At 43.8% G+C, this 14,804-nt stretch overlaps 2 protein-coding genes and 2 long non-coding RNA genes across 4 annotated transcripts; 3 read left to right on the forward strand and 1 right to left on the reverse strand.

Moving 5' to 3' along the window:
• Positions 1-178: 178 nt before the first annotated feature.
• Positions 179-2,686, forward strand: LOC109507774 (dystrophin-like; the record flags this gene model as incomplete). Its single annotated transcript, XM_019857423.1, has 3 exons — positions 179-311; positions 926-1,015; positions 2,199-2,686. Coding segments are annotated over 3 exons (336 nt in total), but the record flags the coding sequence as incomplete, so codon positions are not given.
• LOC109507795 (uncharacterized) lies at positions 1,187-1,641 on the forward strand. The gene is made up of 2 exons (XR_002166534.1): positions 1,187-1,270; positions 1,317-1,641. It is a non-coding gene; the product is annotated as an uncharacterized LOC109507795 (long non-coding RNA).
• A 1,004-nt stretch (positions 2,687-3,690) lies between the features above and the next one.
• LOC109507793 (uncharacterized) lies at positions 3,691-12,931 on the reverse strand. The gene is made up of 2 exons (XR_002166532.1): positions 12,890-12,931; positions 3,691-3,783 (listed from the first exon to the last, which is right to left on the reverse strand). It is a non-coding gene; the product is annotated as an uncharacterized LOC109507793 (long non-coding RNA).
• gtf3c3 (general transcription factor IIIC, polypeptide 3) lies at positions 4,744-14,003 on the forward strand. The gene is made up of 19 exons (XM_019857446.1): positions 4,744-4,981; positions 5,291-5,363; positions 6,123-6,469; positions 6,566-6,689; positions 6,775-6,966; positions 7,702-7,867; positions 8,342-8,489; positions 8,566-8,713; positions 8,871-8,971; positions 9,060-9,231; positions 10,442-10,644; positions 10,743-10,844; positions 10,938-11,070; positions 11,251-11,476; positions 11,543-11,597; positions 12,750-12,885; positions 13,000-13,124; positions 13,205-13,357; positions 13,737-14,003. Exons 1-19 carry the CDS (start codon positions 4,889-4,891, stop codon positions 13,857-13,859), a joined length of 2,820 nt encoding a protein of 939 aa, XP_019713005.1. The 5' UTR covers positions 4,744-4,888; the 3' UTR covers positions 13,860-14,003.
• The last annotated feature ends 801 nt before the right edge of the window (positions 14,004-14,804 follow it).

Raw genomic sequence — 14,804 nt, forward strand, 5'->3', positions numbered from 1 at the left:
TTTTTTTTTTTTTTTCTCAACGCTCACTTATTTAGGACCAGTGGCTTGGAAAAAGGTACACTTCAAAAGACCTGCATTAAAAAAAATGGAAAATGCAAGCACAAAACACATCCTGTACTTTGTTCAAGCACCACTGCACTTTGCAACGTGCATTTTTTACGTTTGGCCGTGTGTCTGACGCGTATTTTGTCAACAGACGGATTCCAAGGTGAACGGCACCGCTTTGTCCTCCCCTTCCACCTCGTCTCAACGCTCCGACTGCTCGCTGCCTCAGCTGCGGATGGCCGCCAGCCAGACCACTGACACGATGGGTGAGGAGACGGACGCTCCCGCTTGCGGCTTTTCCTTTGCAGGACGCGCCGGGATATTCAATTGTTTGTCGCTGAAATACTTTGTAACTTGGAACCTAAAAAGCACAACCCATACCACTGGACTGTCGGTTCAAACTAAAATCGGGCTGTACTTGATTTGTGGCCAAAAATGTCATTTTTGGGGATGGCAAAGGATGGAGCGTATTTTCTGCACTATAAGACGCTACAGAATCTAACTCGACCATTTTTTCCCCTTCAGATTGTTCCCCATTGTCATGAATCTGATTTGAATCTTTTTTGTAATTCGGATTCATTTTTTGCGTGCTTGTTAAAAGATACGCCGGCAGAAGGCCTTGTTGAAAAAAATCATTTGCATATTAAATCGCAATCCGAATTTTAAGCGGGAAAATGTTTCCAATTGATTATTTTTTCAAATCGTCAAGCCCCTGTCGTTTCACGATGCGCTATTATGCTTTTATGGCCGTTGGTAAAAACGACAAATCAAATTCTGACTTTGTATGTACAAAAAAAAAAAAAAAAAGGCGAATCCTACATGTGGACTCAAGTTTGCATGAGCTGAAAATGTCCTTCATGTACCCCCGTCGCTGTTTCAGGCGATGACGAGTTTTCCACTCCTTCCCAAGACACAAGTGGACTGGAGGAAGTGATGGAACAGCTCAACAACTCGTTTCCTCACAGCCAAGGTAAAGAAGTCTGCTTTTTGCTCACTTGCAACACTCGCTCCATTCTTGTCGAGCTTTCTCTTCAACTTTGTCTCTCTTCGTCCTTTCTGTGCCTGATTCTGATTTTCCTCCTTCCTTCTCTTCCTTTCGTACTTTTCTTTGTGGGCCAGGAGGGAGAAGGGGAGCCCAATGAGAGGTTAGTCTTTCGACTCTCTTCACTGGCCTCTTTTGGCTGGATCCGTACAACAAGATTCAAATTAAAACTTTTATTTTGGGGTCGGGAGGGCGGGGGGGGGGCACAATTTTTATCCAGTTTGTTGAGCAGAAGAATAAAGGGACAAGAAAAAAACGATACTCACAATTGTCAGATTATTGTGATCTCAAAATATTTAAAATAAAATTATTTATATATTGTATTATTTTCCGTCACTCTAAATATCCGACAGCACGGCAAAGCCCCGTACGTTTACCCAGACTTTCGACCTCAGGTAGGCCAAAGATGAAGACATTTCCAAAATAAACACTTGTGCGTCGTTTCATATGTCAAAATGTGCTTGCGGTTCCCAGTGTTGTCTTTTCCGTGGAAACGGGGTCAAAATGGCTCCTTAAGTGGAAAAGGTTGCCGGACCCTCGCATAGACCGTAACCAAAAAAAGTTCTGGAAAAATCCAGTTGAAGCTACAGCATTTTGGGTTAGCGTCGGTCCAGTCCATTCTAAGCAGTATGTCAGGTATCATATTTGTTTTTTTCTGTTCGAGTGTCAAGTTCAGACTGTTTTAACAAGTATGACAAGCCCCTCTTTAATAGCGTGGCCTTAAGGGGAATGCCTTTTTTTTTTTTTTTTTTTTTTTTTTGGCTTGACACCTCACATTGATTTATAAGCATGACATACCGCTTTAGACAAGTACATGCTTTTCACGGACCGGCAACCATTTGCCGAATTTGAATCATAAAGTTCTTTTTTTTTTTTCTTCATTGCTTACAAATTGCCAATTTCAAAGCATTGGTACTGACAACAAAGAATTAGAGTAATTCAACATTTTTTTGCACAATTATTTTTTTTCATGAGTAAACTACTAGAAAAAAACTCCTCCACGTCTTTCTGCGTTCCGAATAAGCAAAGTTACGGTGATTTTTATTTTATTTTTTTCCCCCCACTATGATCATTGTTCACTTAGTTTCCCCAACTCTTTCCCGCTCGGCAGGTCCGAGCATCGGAAGTCTGTTCCACATGGCCGACGATCTGGGCCGCGCTATGGAGTCCCTGGTCAACGTCATGACGGAGGAGCCGAGCGCCATCAAGGCGCCGCCCTTCTGACACTGCGCACACCACCTCTTCCTATTTCTTAGTCAGTACAGCTGAATTGGAGACAGACTTTACAAACACAATATAAATCGTCTATTTTTGTGAAGGATTGCAGTTCCAGCAATGATGAGTTAAAATCAAATAAAATAACTTGTACATTTAGTAGTTTCTTAAATGTCCCGAAGTTGTTTTATTGAAGGGGGGAGGGGGGGCTGGTTTTTAAACTTCTATGCAATTGTATTAAAAAAAAAAAAAAAAAAAAAAAACACACACACAACATGATTTTGGGGCGGGGCGGGCAACAAAGTAAAATACAAATAAGTGTTTAGTGTGGTAATATGTTTGCATCTTTGTAACTGGAAAATAAGCATTTCAGACATTTTTATTAAAAAAAAAAGAGGAAGATTGATTGTAATAATGAGGGTGTTTACTAAGAGGAAAATGTCTTCATATAACAACGTACAATACTGTTAAGGTAATGCAGGCATCCTGGAACTTTACAGTACGTTGTGTGTGTGTGTGTGTGTGTGTGTGTGTGTGTGTGTGTGTGTGTGTGTGTGTGTGTGTGTGTGTGTGTGTGTGTGTGTGTGTGTGTGTGTGTGTGTGTTGGTCCCGATGCAGTACCGTATTCACACTTTTGTTCTCCGTCATCCATCTTCAATAAGCTTCTCAACATTTAATGTCCATATCCAAGAAATGATTTTGTCATCCTTGGATGAACAAAAAAAGTGAAAATTGCATGTCATAGGGTAGAATCAGACACTGGATTGGATTGGATTATTTTCAAAACGCGGCTGTCTGTGTTCGTGGCGGCTTTGTTCATTTGTGGCTTTAACATGGCCAATTGGCCGCCCAAACATACTTGACGTTGCAATTTAGCCTTGCTGAAAGTTTTTGGGCAAGTTGAACTCCGTTTTCATTTGTGTCGTGGCGTTTTGCTTGAGATTGTAAAAGAAATCAGACACTGGCACTGGCGTGTGTGACGTTCAAGTTTAGTCACAGCTTGTTGGTTTCAAAACTGCACACTGGCTTTTCGATTTCGAGTTCAATCTCTTCCTGTCTTAAGTACTATAAGATTGTTTTTGTTTTTTTTTCCGTTGAGGCTGCTAACTTTAACATGAGTCAAATTGATCACAAATTATTTAAGTTTCCGATATCACGGTCCTCGTAATTCAAATGCAGAGTTTGTTGCTCTACTGTAGCCAAGTCCTTTAATGGCGCTTGAAATGAGAATGTTTTGAATGCATTCACTGCGTTTGTCTTCTCTGTCGAGGCACTTCATTACTCACCAGCTACTACTACTACTGTCATACCTTGTACATGGAGTACCTTGATATTATCTGTGTACAGGTATTCATTTTAATAGTGTTTATGTCTTTGTTTTCAGTGTATTTTGTTTTGATGTTGTGCGGTTATTACTAAGCATGCATGAGTGGCGAAATGAAATCCATCTGTAATCGATGAAAGAGTGATACACACACACACTCACATTCTGCCGCATGACCCAGCATCATTTTTGTTTTGATCAAGACACTGAATTGGTTGATCATTTCTAACTTTTGTGTGTGTCATTCTTGCAACGCAATACTTCACAGCATATCAGACTCCACCAAATCTATGCCTTATTACTACTGTATTATGAAACAAAATGCTTTACTGTACATCAATAAAGCACGCAGTTACGTTGATTTGACTTGTTCTTGTCTGGGTTACGCTTTTGTTTCGATTTGAAATACACTTCAGCGTGTCTTAAAATGTAATTTATCGTTATTGGTTCATTTCAATATTGGTCTTGAAAATGTCCACAGCCCCGTCCCTAACAACCGGTCCGCGGACCGTAACCGGGCCTAGGCCGTTCGGGACCGGGCCACACAGAGACAGACCTGCAAGCTGTGAACAAATTTACTCAAATCAGACGTGACGTGGGAAATGTGCGCGACTCTAGGCAATCGGAGTTCTCCCTCCAACCTTGGTTTGCTCGTCTAAATAAACAGAATCCGCCAATAAACGAAAGAAAAAGCGGTAAACGGAACGCAATAGTGACAAATTGACCAAACGTACAAGGAAACACGCAGCTGGAGGGTCTTCGCGACTTCCGAAGATGAAACTATTTTGACAAGAGAAGTCCCTCCCGAGCGGTCTCGCTAGAGCGACGGGGAGGAGGAAGCTGTTGTGCGTGGTATGGCTAAAAAGACAAGGCAATATAAGAAACCCGTTGAATCATTTCAACAAGTAGCACCCAAGTGATCAAGGGGGAAAGTATGGAAATGCGAGCAGAGTTTGCCTGCCCACGTAAACATTAGCAGTTTAGTCGCACGTTATTAGCGAGTTTGATCACGACGTTGCCGTCGTTGGTGATGTTTCTATCTTTCACCACCAGAGGTCGCTGTTATATTGAGTCGCATTTAACTGCATAAACCCGGAAAGCTTACAGTCACATGACTTTGTGCTCCCGGAAGCAAAATGAAAGTAACGTATAAGCAAGCGCGCTTCCCTACGGAAACGTAAACGTGAAAGCGTTGATGGGGTTATAATGTGATTTGATAGTTGTTTGAGTTGGCTGTGAAATAGCAGCCAAAGCAAAGCAAGATGTCAGGGTTCAGCGCTGAACTTATCGACTACCTAGAAGGGAGGATTACATTTGAGGAGTTTGACAGGAGGAGAGACGAGAGGAAAGCCAAGGTATGTCTGCTCCCATCTGGCTTCGAGAATCCCAAATGCAAATTTGAGCAAAACTTACATACTATTTTGTCAAATGAGACCCGTATGGACGTTTGCCAGCATTATGAATCAACTAGATGCCGTCTATGCAACCGGAACTTTGCTTTCTATTCCTAAAGTAACACAAAATCCACAAAATGAGAATATATTAAAGAATTACGTTTTGGTTCAGGTTCTACAAATTGCGTCATTTGACCCTCCTTTTTAGATGTGATTAAATCAAGGAAAAGTGGCTCGCGAGTAACTTACAAATTCTTGTTTGTCTTTCAGGAGGCAGAAGCGTCAGTTGAAAATGAGGAGGTGGCGCAGCCTTCCACCTCGACAGACATCCATGTGAAAACTGGTAAATTGTAGCGCCGCAACGTTTTGCGTGTCTGACCAGAAGTTTGCCATAAATGTCATACATGTATTTCGTCAGTGGCATCAGCAAATAGGGCGAAAAGGTGTTGACGGTTTTTCAGAAGTCGCATTAATTTCAGAAGTCGCATTAATAGTCATTGAATTAAAAGTGCATCTTGTTAGAGTGGCCTGTATGTTGTTGTTTTTTTTTAAATATAGAATTATAATTACATTTCAGTCGAGTTCAACAGAGAGAATCTTGTTTATTTTTTAAAAACATTTATTTAGGTACAACTTTTACTTAAACTTAAAAAATTTTAAGTACAGCTTATGAATTTATTACACTTAATTGTTATTTCAGTCATACGACGCCACGACATTTTAAAGGTTGCAATGGTGGTGTGGTACTCGGCTCGTTTTTTTAAAGGTGTTATTTGGTATAAAAAGTTTGAGAATGACTGAAGAAGAACATGCAGTAATTTGAAAATCATGTGACCCAAGGTGACAATTTTCCAGTTCTCTGGCGACAACCCTCAAAGCAAGTATTGGGTCCTTGATGACGTTCTGATCTCTGTGATTGATTATTCAACATACTATCATCTCTCAAAATTGGACCCAGGGATGCTGGTTGTGATTTTGCGCCACAAAGAAGGAAAAAAAACCCAAAAACATCGCTGCGGGCCCCACCACTTCAGTTGTCGTCAAATTTGACTTTTTAAAAGTTGTTGATTCACCCCATTCCCTCCTTCACCTCCCCTCTTAGAAGAAGGAATCAGCCCTGATGTTCTGCAAGCCTTTGCCTCAATGCTTGGAGAATCCACCGACCAAGTATTGTCGGATGAGGATAATGACAGCTTGGGCTATGTTGACGACAAGAATGACGAAGATTTCGCAGTGGAGGAGGAAGAGGACGAAGAAGAAGAAGAGGAGGAGGAGGACGATGACGACGATGACAAGCAAAAGGAAAAGTTGAAATTGAAAGTGAAGGGTAAGAAACCGAGCGTGAGGAAAAAGTTTGAAAGTGAAGACCAGGAACGTGAGGACATGACAGTTGGAGACGTGCTTGCGCTGGAGATGGAGCTAAACCGCGAAAACAAGAAAATGATGAAGGTGGGTTGGGTTACAAAATTCCAACAATTTGGGAGCTTTTCCCGGGAATGAATCACTCTGACCCTCGATCTCATTTTCCTCTTGCCATGGTTCCAGGAACGACGCAGCCGCAGTAAACTTCCCCGGGCGCTCAGAGGCCTGATGGGTGAGGCGAACATTCGCTACGCCAGAGGAGAGAAAGCCGATGCCATCGCCATGTGTATGGAGATCATACGACAAGGTGGGCACCTGTTTTTTATTTTTTTATTATTTTTTTTGCATTGTCTATCATGATCCAATCCTCGTCTTCTCCCGGCACATTCCAGCGCCGCTGGCTTACGATCCTTTCTCCACGCTGGCCATGATCTACGAGGACGAAGGCGACATGGACAAAGCGCTGCAGTTCAGCTTGATCGCCGCCCACTTGAACCCGTCCGACTGCGAGGAGTGGATCAGGCTCGCCGAGGTCTCGCTGGAACAGGACAACGTGCGGCAAGCTCTAGTCTGCTACAACAAAGGTCTGCCTGCCTATGTCTTTCTTTTTTTATTTATTTTTTTTCTCATGGCCTTTTTTATTCAGGCGTGCCTTGTATTTATTACACTGCCGAAACTTAAATGTAAACATCACTGAAAAGGACAACCAGAAATTAAAATACAAACCCAATTTCATTGATGTTGCGGCGCTGTCCATCCATCCATCCATTTTCGATCCGCTTTATCCTCACGAGGGTCGAGGGGCTTGCTGCAGCCTATCCCGGCCGTCTTCGGGCAGTAGGCGGGGGACACCCTCAACTGGTTGCCAGCCAATCACAAGGCACAAACAGACGAACAACCATCCGCGCTCACACTCACACCTGCCACGCATGTTTTTGGAATGTGGGAGGAAACCGGAGTACCCGGAGAAAACCCACACAGGCATGGGGAGAACATGCAAATTCCCCACAGGGAGGCCAGAGCCGGAATCAAACCCACAACCTCTGCACTCTAAGGTCGACGGTTGCGGCGTTGTGTTCAACTTAATTCAAAACAGAATGCAAATCATGTTCAACCTCGATTTCATTGAATACACGACAAAGACAAGAAATTTCATGTTCAGACTGATCAACTTTTTTTGCTTTTGAGGAAATAATCCTCAACTTTTTTTTTGTAAGGTAAAATAAGTGTCTTGGCTCGGTAAAGGTTGTGCAATAATGCTAGGATAAAGTGCGTTGTTTTGGTGGGAACAGCTGTAAAATGACCACTTCATCCCGCAGCCGTCAAGTACGCTCCCACAAACGTGCGCTACCTGTGGGACCGCTGCAGCCTCCTCATGCGTCTGGGGGAGCACAGGCAGTGCATGGATGGCTACCGCAGAATTCTCTCCCTGCTGCCGATGGAGGAGGGCGAGCACTTCATGCAGCTCTCCAAGGACATGGCCAAGTAGGCAACGCGCCCCGACAACGAGTGCACTTTACAACCATTTGATCGTCCGGCCGATATTTTGCATTGAATGCACATTTTGCCAGCACCCGTAATGCCTTTGATTCACGTCACGAATGGTCTTTGATGCATGCGAGTACCGATTTCCTTTGTGATCGGCCCCAAAAATTGTGTAAAACCTAGCACGCCCCATTTGGAAAATTGCGCGTGGTTGTGAATGCACGTCTTGTACGGCTTACCCGTGTCTTAAGATAAGATAAGATAAGAAAACCTTTATTTGTCTCACAATGGAGAAATTCTCAATCTACAGCAGCAAAATTTTGAGGGAAGAAAGTAGGAAAAAAAAAGTATTTGCATGCACAAATATATTTTTTTAATGAACCGTACACAGTACAGAATGCAATATAAAATATAAGATATAATCATATATGCAACTGCATATATCTTATATCTATATATCTCTTCACTGCTTAGGAGTTATTATGAAAGTGGCGACCTGCCTTCGGCGCTCGGTGTAATTGAGGCGGCTCTGGCACGACACCCCAACCTGGTCAGCGATGACATCGTCAACATGGCCGCTGAGCTCTACATCACCGACCATCAATACGACAAGGCTTTGCAGGTTCTCAGGCGCACCTTAGACCGGCCGCAGATAACGTTGGTTGTCAATGTCTCAGTACCCGTGTGTCCTCCTTCAGGTCTTGGTCCGTTTTGTGGGTGTGGTTCTAATCCGGGATGAAAGTCACTCGGAGACCCCCAGTAAAGATGAGAATACGCCAGAGAAGACATTGAAGAATGAGGAGGCGCAGCCTGCGATCACAGCAGAAACGGAATCGGCGGACACGTGTAAGTCGCACGCGCGCTAAAACTGAGAGTTTCTGCTCCGTGACGAAAAGAAAATGTCACGGACAGCAACGCAAGCTTCATGCGACGCAAATAAGATGAAGCGGTCGACAAGATTCCAATCTGAAGATCCATCTGAGGATGCGTTGTTGTTCTGCAGCCGAAATCAAGGATGTGCAGTTTCCGGACGGCATTCCGGTGGACCTGAAGGCCAAGCTGATTGTCTGCCTCATCCATAAGGGCATCTGCGCGCCACTGGAGGTAGCGGACGACTTTACAAGCCTTCCATATTTCAGACCGGGGGGGGCCGACGGCGTGAGAACTTTTCCCTCTGGCTTTCACCACCCAGGCGCTGGTGTCCTCACTGATGGAGCAAAGCGCAGAGGAGATCGGAGACTTATACCTGGACGTGGGGGAGGCCTACCTGGACAAGGGAGCCTACCTGGCCGCTCTACCTTTGCTGTCTGCGCTTGTCATTTCGGAGAAATACAACCTGGCCGTCGTCTGGCTTCGACACGCAGGTAGGCTTGCGTACACTTTTAGAGAGGTCTTGAGGGGGGCATCTGCCAATGATAGCACACAGACAAAAAAAAAAAAAAAAAAAACGTTCACGCTCATCTACACCTGTTTTTGATTTCGAGTCTTCGGTAAGGAAGGCGGCTTTGAATACTGGAATGCGAAGGGACTTTTCGAACGCGCACTGCGATGCCGTTCCGTGATTTGAGACCAGCGTGAGAAAAATGATCACCTCTTAGCTTCATCTTAGACTTCAGTCCCATTAGAAGTGGCCGCACATGTCACCTGAGGCACCAGACAGGAGTTGGAGGGACAGAGCGGCTCAGGAGACGCAAGGCAGGGAGAGACCAATCTGGGATTGGAAAATGATTTCCGTATTTCCGCACTAAAAAGCGTACCTAAAAGCCTTCCATTTTCTTAAAAGCTCAAAGCGTGCCTTAAAATCCGATGCGCCTTATGTATGGTCATTACGGTAATATTTCAACCCCAAAATGGCTCCTTGCTCGAGACATGCTGACAACGCAGAGTTCAGATTTAAGGCGATCAGTTTCGCAGTTGGACACGGAAATAGAGCAGCGGCAAGGGAGTTCAATGTTAACGAGTCAATGTTCTAACTTGCTGTCGGTTAAGTGAACTGTGTCGCTGCTTTATTCAATAAGTTTTACTGACATCTGATCGTTCTGTCGGCGTTTCTTGACTGTAGCTCCATCTAGTGGATGCACTGTAGATTGCATCTCATAATGCGGTGCGTCCAATATATGAAAAAAAATTACAAAATAGACCATTCATTGAAGGTGCGCCTCATAATCCAGTGCGCCTTTTAGTGTGGAAAATACGGTAGCAGAGTCCACCGTGTTTTCCGGTGAAGGGGCATTTTAAACCAAATTGCACCCGTAATGTCGGGCCGGGCAATTAATTGAAATTGAAACTCAGTTTAATTTGGGATTCTCACAATCATAGAAACATTGTCATTGAACAGCGGTGGGTGTGTGCGTGTGACATATTTCATTTGAGAAACATTGCTAGTGCTAATGCTAGCAGTCCATTTAAAATCCCATTGACACGCTAATAGGAAACTTGCTTTCGGTTCCGAGAGTGATATTTCTTCATATAACGAATAGTCACACACAAACGCATGAGTAGAGGAGCCCAAATTGTGGCGAGAGAATGCGTTCATTCATGATAAGCAACCAGCAACCTGACACTCCATTGCAGAGTGCCTGAAGGCATTGGGCGAAATGAACGCGGCGGCCGAAAGCTTCACAAAGGTGGTGGAGTTGGCGCCGCAACATCTCGAGGCGCGGCTGACGCTGGCCACCCTGCAGCAGCAGCTCGGTCGGCCGGAGTGTGCCCTCAAAGCGCTGGAGTCCATGTACGACAACGACACGCTTGCACAAGACTCGTCTGCGGCACAAAAGGCACGTGATGTATTTTATTATTTTTTTTTTTTTTTGTGTGTGACTCTTTCGCGAAGAAGCAGACACTCACATCATCGGCGCGCGTCAAATGTGTGCAGGAACTCAAGCTGCTCCTGCATCGGTCCACGCTACTGAAAACGCAGGGACTCATCCAGCACTACTTGGATGCCGTCATCACGATGATGTCCATGCTGCTCAAGGTTGCACCGGGATTTCTTTCTCCCCCCCCCCCCGTCCACCGCAGCGTGTAAAAATGGGTGCAACGTGTGTGTGTGTGCGTTTGCGCATCCAAGGTGGCCATGCAGCGCGCCAACGTGTGCGTGCGCTCTGTCGTCACGTCGGGAGAGACTCATCTGCGCTTGGTGAAGGTCGGGAATGTGTTGTCGGACATCGATGACCAGGAAGCGGCCTATTTGGAAATCACATGTACGTCAACTCTTGACCTTGTCGTTCTTGTTTATCGTAACGGGAAGCGCCAGCGTACTTCCGGGTTATTCCCTCTTTCCCTCAATTTTGGTATGACATTCGGTCACACCGAAGCAATGTTGTTCAGTGTACAAAGTATAAGGTACTCAATTCTTGGTGATACTTTGATACCTGCAAAAGGTAAAACCAAAATCCTGTCCAAAGAGGACTGGTGGCAACTGCTGCTGAGCTGCGTCCTGACACTCTGCGACGTGCAACGCTACGAAGAGGCGGAGCTAATGGTCGAGTCCGCCATGGAGTTCTACTCCTTCTACGACATCAAACCCAGAAGGAAGGAGCTGGAGTTCCTCGGCCTGTCGGCCAGCATCCTGGACCGCGACCACCACAAGGCCTACAACTACATCAGGTTTGAGAAGTGAATGATATCGTCTCCGCGTCACTTTGCTCATCATGGTTTCCTCCTTTCCAACAGATTGATGCTGATGGATAATGTGGATCAGCCTCAGCTTTGGAATATATTTAACCAGGTAAAGAAAGAGACACAGCGCTTTATTTCAATCTCCTTTCAGCATTTAATGCAGCGATTCCCAACCACTGTGCCGCAGCACCTTAGCCTGACATGATGCAAGTTTGGGATTTATGGGATGCCAATCAATTGTCTCACTTTCATGGGGAACACACCTGCCGCCTTCCCAAAAAAGAAATCTTCAAAGACATTGTTTCTGCGAAATACGGCTGGACGATGAATCAAAAGTTATGATTTCGATTTACGGTCTCGATCCTTAGAACCTTACGATTGAAGAAGTACAATTAATGTGCCGAACTGCGTGGTGTGTGTGCAAGTTCCCGATGTTGTCGAAGGATCCTAAACGCACCATGTTGCTTACGCAGCGTGTGTGACTCTGCCGTCCCTAAGCGTCTTTTAAGCTGGTTCACGACGCCGCAGTTGGAGTTTACGATAAAACTCAACACGAAAGAAAAAAAGATTTACACTCATTATCTATTTAAATGTTTCGTTAAAAAAAATAAAAATAAAAATCATACCGTGCTAATGCTACAGTCAGTGTAAAATACCTTTCAAATGCTAGCAGGAAATTAGCATTGGCTTCTGGAGTGATATTCCTTGTGACTTGTGAAAGTAAAGATTTGATAGCGAGATATGGGATCCCCTTTTAATCATAATAATTCGTGATTTATTTATTCGTAATAATCTAATACGGCAACAAAAACCATCCCGCTATTTCAGGAGGACTGAACTGGAGTCATTAGATGGCCCCAGAAACAGCTGTTTTCAAAGATCAGATTTTATCATCTACCACTGTCAAGTCCTAATGAGTATTTGAACAAATACTGTAAGACCAAAAAGTGATTATTTTTCATAATTTCCCCATTCCTGTAATGGACAACAATGTATTTACATATTGTAGACTGCAAAACAATTCAAGGTAAAAATGAACCTGTGTATCCATCTGTTGTCATTCATACAACAAAATCATGTCTTTGCGTTCAATGAAACGGTTCAGGATGTCACGCCAAATACTTTGGGGGACATTTTTGTTGGGTGGTGTGCCGTGGCAGCTTTTCTCATGTACAATGTGCGCCTTGGCACAATTAAGGTTGGGAAACGCTGAATAATGCGGCCATGTGCAGCAGGCCACTCACATCTGCGCTCCCTTCAGCTGACGATATCCTCCCACCACCAACGTCATCATCGCTTCTGCCTGCGTCTGCTTTTGAAACATCCCGAAAACCATGCCCTCTGCATCCTCTGCGGACACAACGCCATGGTGTCGGGCAGCTTTAAACACGCCCTGGGTACCACACACACACACACACACACACACACACACACACACAGCATCCGTAATTAACTCTCATCCGGTTGCAAATGGAGCGATGTGCAGGTGACGTCGTGTTGTTTGTCTCCAGCCCAGTACGTCCAGGCCTTCCAGTCTCGGCCTGACGACCCGCTCCTCAACCTGTTTGTGGGCCTCACCTTTTTCCACATGGCAGCCCAGAAATTTGTGGCAAAGAGGCACCCACTGGTTGTTCAGGTATGTTGTGTTTGACTGTGCCTGTGGCTTTGAGGACTTATCTTCTCATGTTTTTTTTTTTTTTTAAATTCTTTTGTTAGGGTTTCTCCTTCCTGTGGCGGTACGTGGAACTGCGTGGGGAGTGTCAGGAGAGCATGTATAACATGGGCAGGGCATTGCACCAGATGGGCCTTACACATTTAGCCATCCATTATTACCAGAAGACTCTTCGACTGCCTGTCCAGAAACTCGAGGTACTTTCCCATTTCATGGGAACAAAATAACCACAACAAAAACTTAAAAAAAAACAAAACAAAACATTTACTCACGAATTTAAAAAAAAAATTGAGACTGCTTGTAATTCAATGGTAAGTCATTGCAAGTACAGTTTATGTTGATAAAACTAACTCTTTGTCTTTTTTTTTTCAATGAATCTCATACCTTGTGCATGACCTTATGGCTTTTTTTTAAAATTATTAATTTATTTGTATTTTTTTTTTCATACTACAATACATCCACACAGAAGGAACGTCAAGCAGTCTTAAGGACCTTTTTGTTTACTTGATGACTAAGACTCATAAAAATGAAAATACAACAGTGTTTTCAAAAACTTTCCTCCATCCACACCAACAGGGTATCGCCGATGACCAAGTGGATCTGAGGAGAGAGGCCGCCTTCAATCTCTCCCTCATCTACCAGGCCAGCGGCAACGTTGAGATGGCCCACCAACTCATCACCACCCACTGCGTCATCTGACCGCGGGCCAGCCAGGCCCGCAACTAAAAGCGTTCGTATCGGCAGTTTTGAATTACACCTGCAACATGAACTGTGATCAGGTCGGAGGTTGTGTTATTTACATTTAAACATTTGAAGTATAAAAGTTTAATTTATTTCATCAAAGACTGAGTTTGGCAATCATTCGACCATTTTCCATTGTGTTTAGCTTCATGTTAGATTTTCTTTTATCGTGACAAAAAGATGGAAGGACAGACTTTTTATTTTTGTTACGAGGATTAAGGCGCTGGGGATTACTTGCCAAATCCCCGCATCTCGGTGATCCCATTCCCAACCTTCTGCTTGCTTCATCTTTCCTACACGGGTCACTGTACTGCATGTGAACCCTGGGTGACCAGAGTTCTTTTAATTTTTATTTATTTATTTTATTTTAATCTGTCTCTTCACAAACACACACACATAGAATTTACACTGAATTGACAAAGATCACCTTCAGTAAATTTGATTTAATCAAGACTCTTGATTAAATCAAATTTACTAAAGCTGATCTTTGTCATTTAACTCTGGAATTACTCTTGATTCAAGAGTAATTCCAGAGTTAAATCATTCCAGATTTGGGGTTCATTTTCTGTCGCACCATAAAACTGCAACTAATCCATACCTAAAATAGAGAAGCTTGCAAGTATAACAGATCAGTAAGTTTCAAATTTGCTTTATTTTGGGTATGATTTTGAAAGAAGGGGTTGGGGGGGGTGTCTACCAATGGGACAACTATTAATCACACACTGCACAAATCTGGCCTTGATGGAAGAGTGGTAAAAAGAAAGCCATTTTTCAAACGCACGTTTAAAAAGTCCCGTTTGAAGTCTTGTCAAGCCACCAACAGACACAACAAACGTGGAAGAAGGTGCTCTTGTTAGATGAGACCAAAATTCAAGTTTTTGGGCTATTTGAAAAAACAAAAAA

This window comes from Hippocampus comes, unplaced genomic scaffold (genome assembly GCF_001891065.2).
Source record: "Hippocampus comes isolate QL1 unplaced genomic scaffold, H_comes_QL1_v1.1 scaffold256, whole genome shotgun sequence".
In the NCBI taxonomy this organism is placed as follows: domain Eukaryota; kingdom Metazoa; phylum Chordata; class Actinopteri; order Syngnathiformes; family Syngnathidae; genus Hippocampus; species Hippocampus comes.

Coding starts and splice junctions, on each gene's coding strand:
- gtf3c3 (XM_019857446.1), top strand. CDS start 4,889: ATGTCAGGGTTCAGCGCTGAACTTATCGACTACCTAGAAGGGAGGATT. Junction 4,982..5,290: donor GAGACGAGAGGAAAGCCAAG/GTATGTCTGCTC, acceptor TTTGTCTTTCAG/GAGGCAGAAGCGTCAGTTGA. Junction 11,477..11,542: donor AAGGCCTACAACTACATCAG/GTTTGAGAAGTG, acceptor CCTTTCCAACAG/ATTGATGCTGATGGATAATG.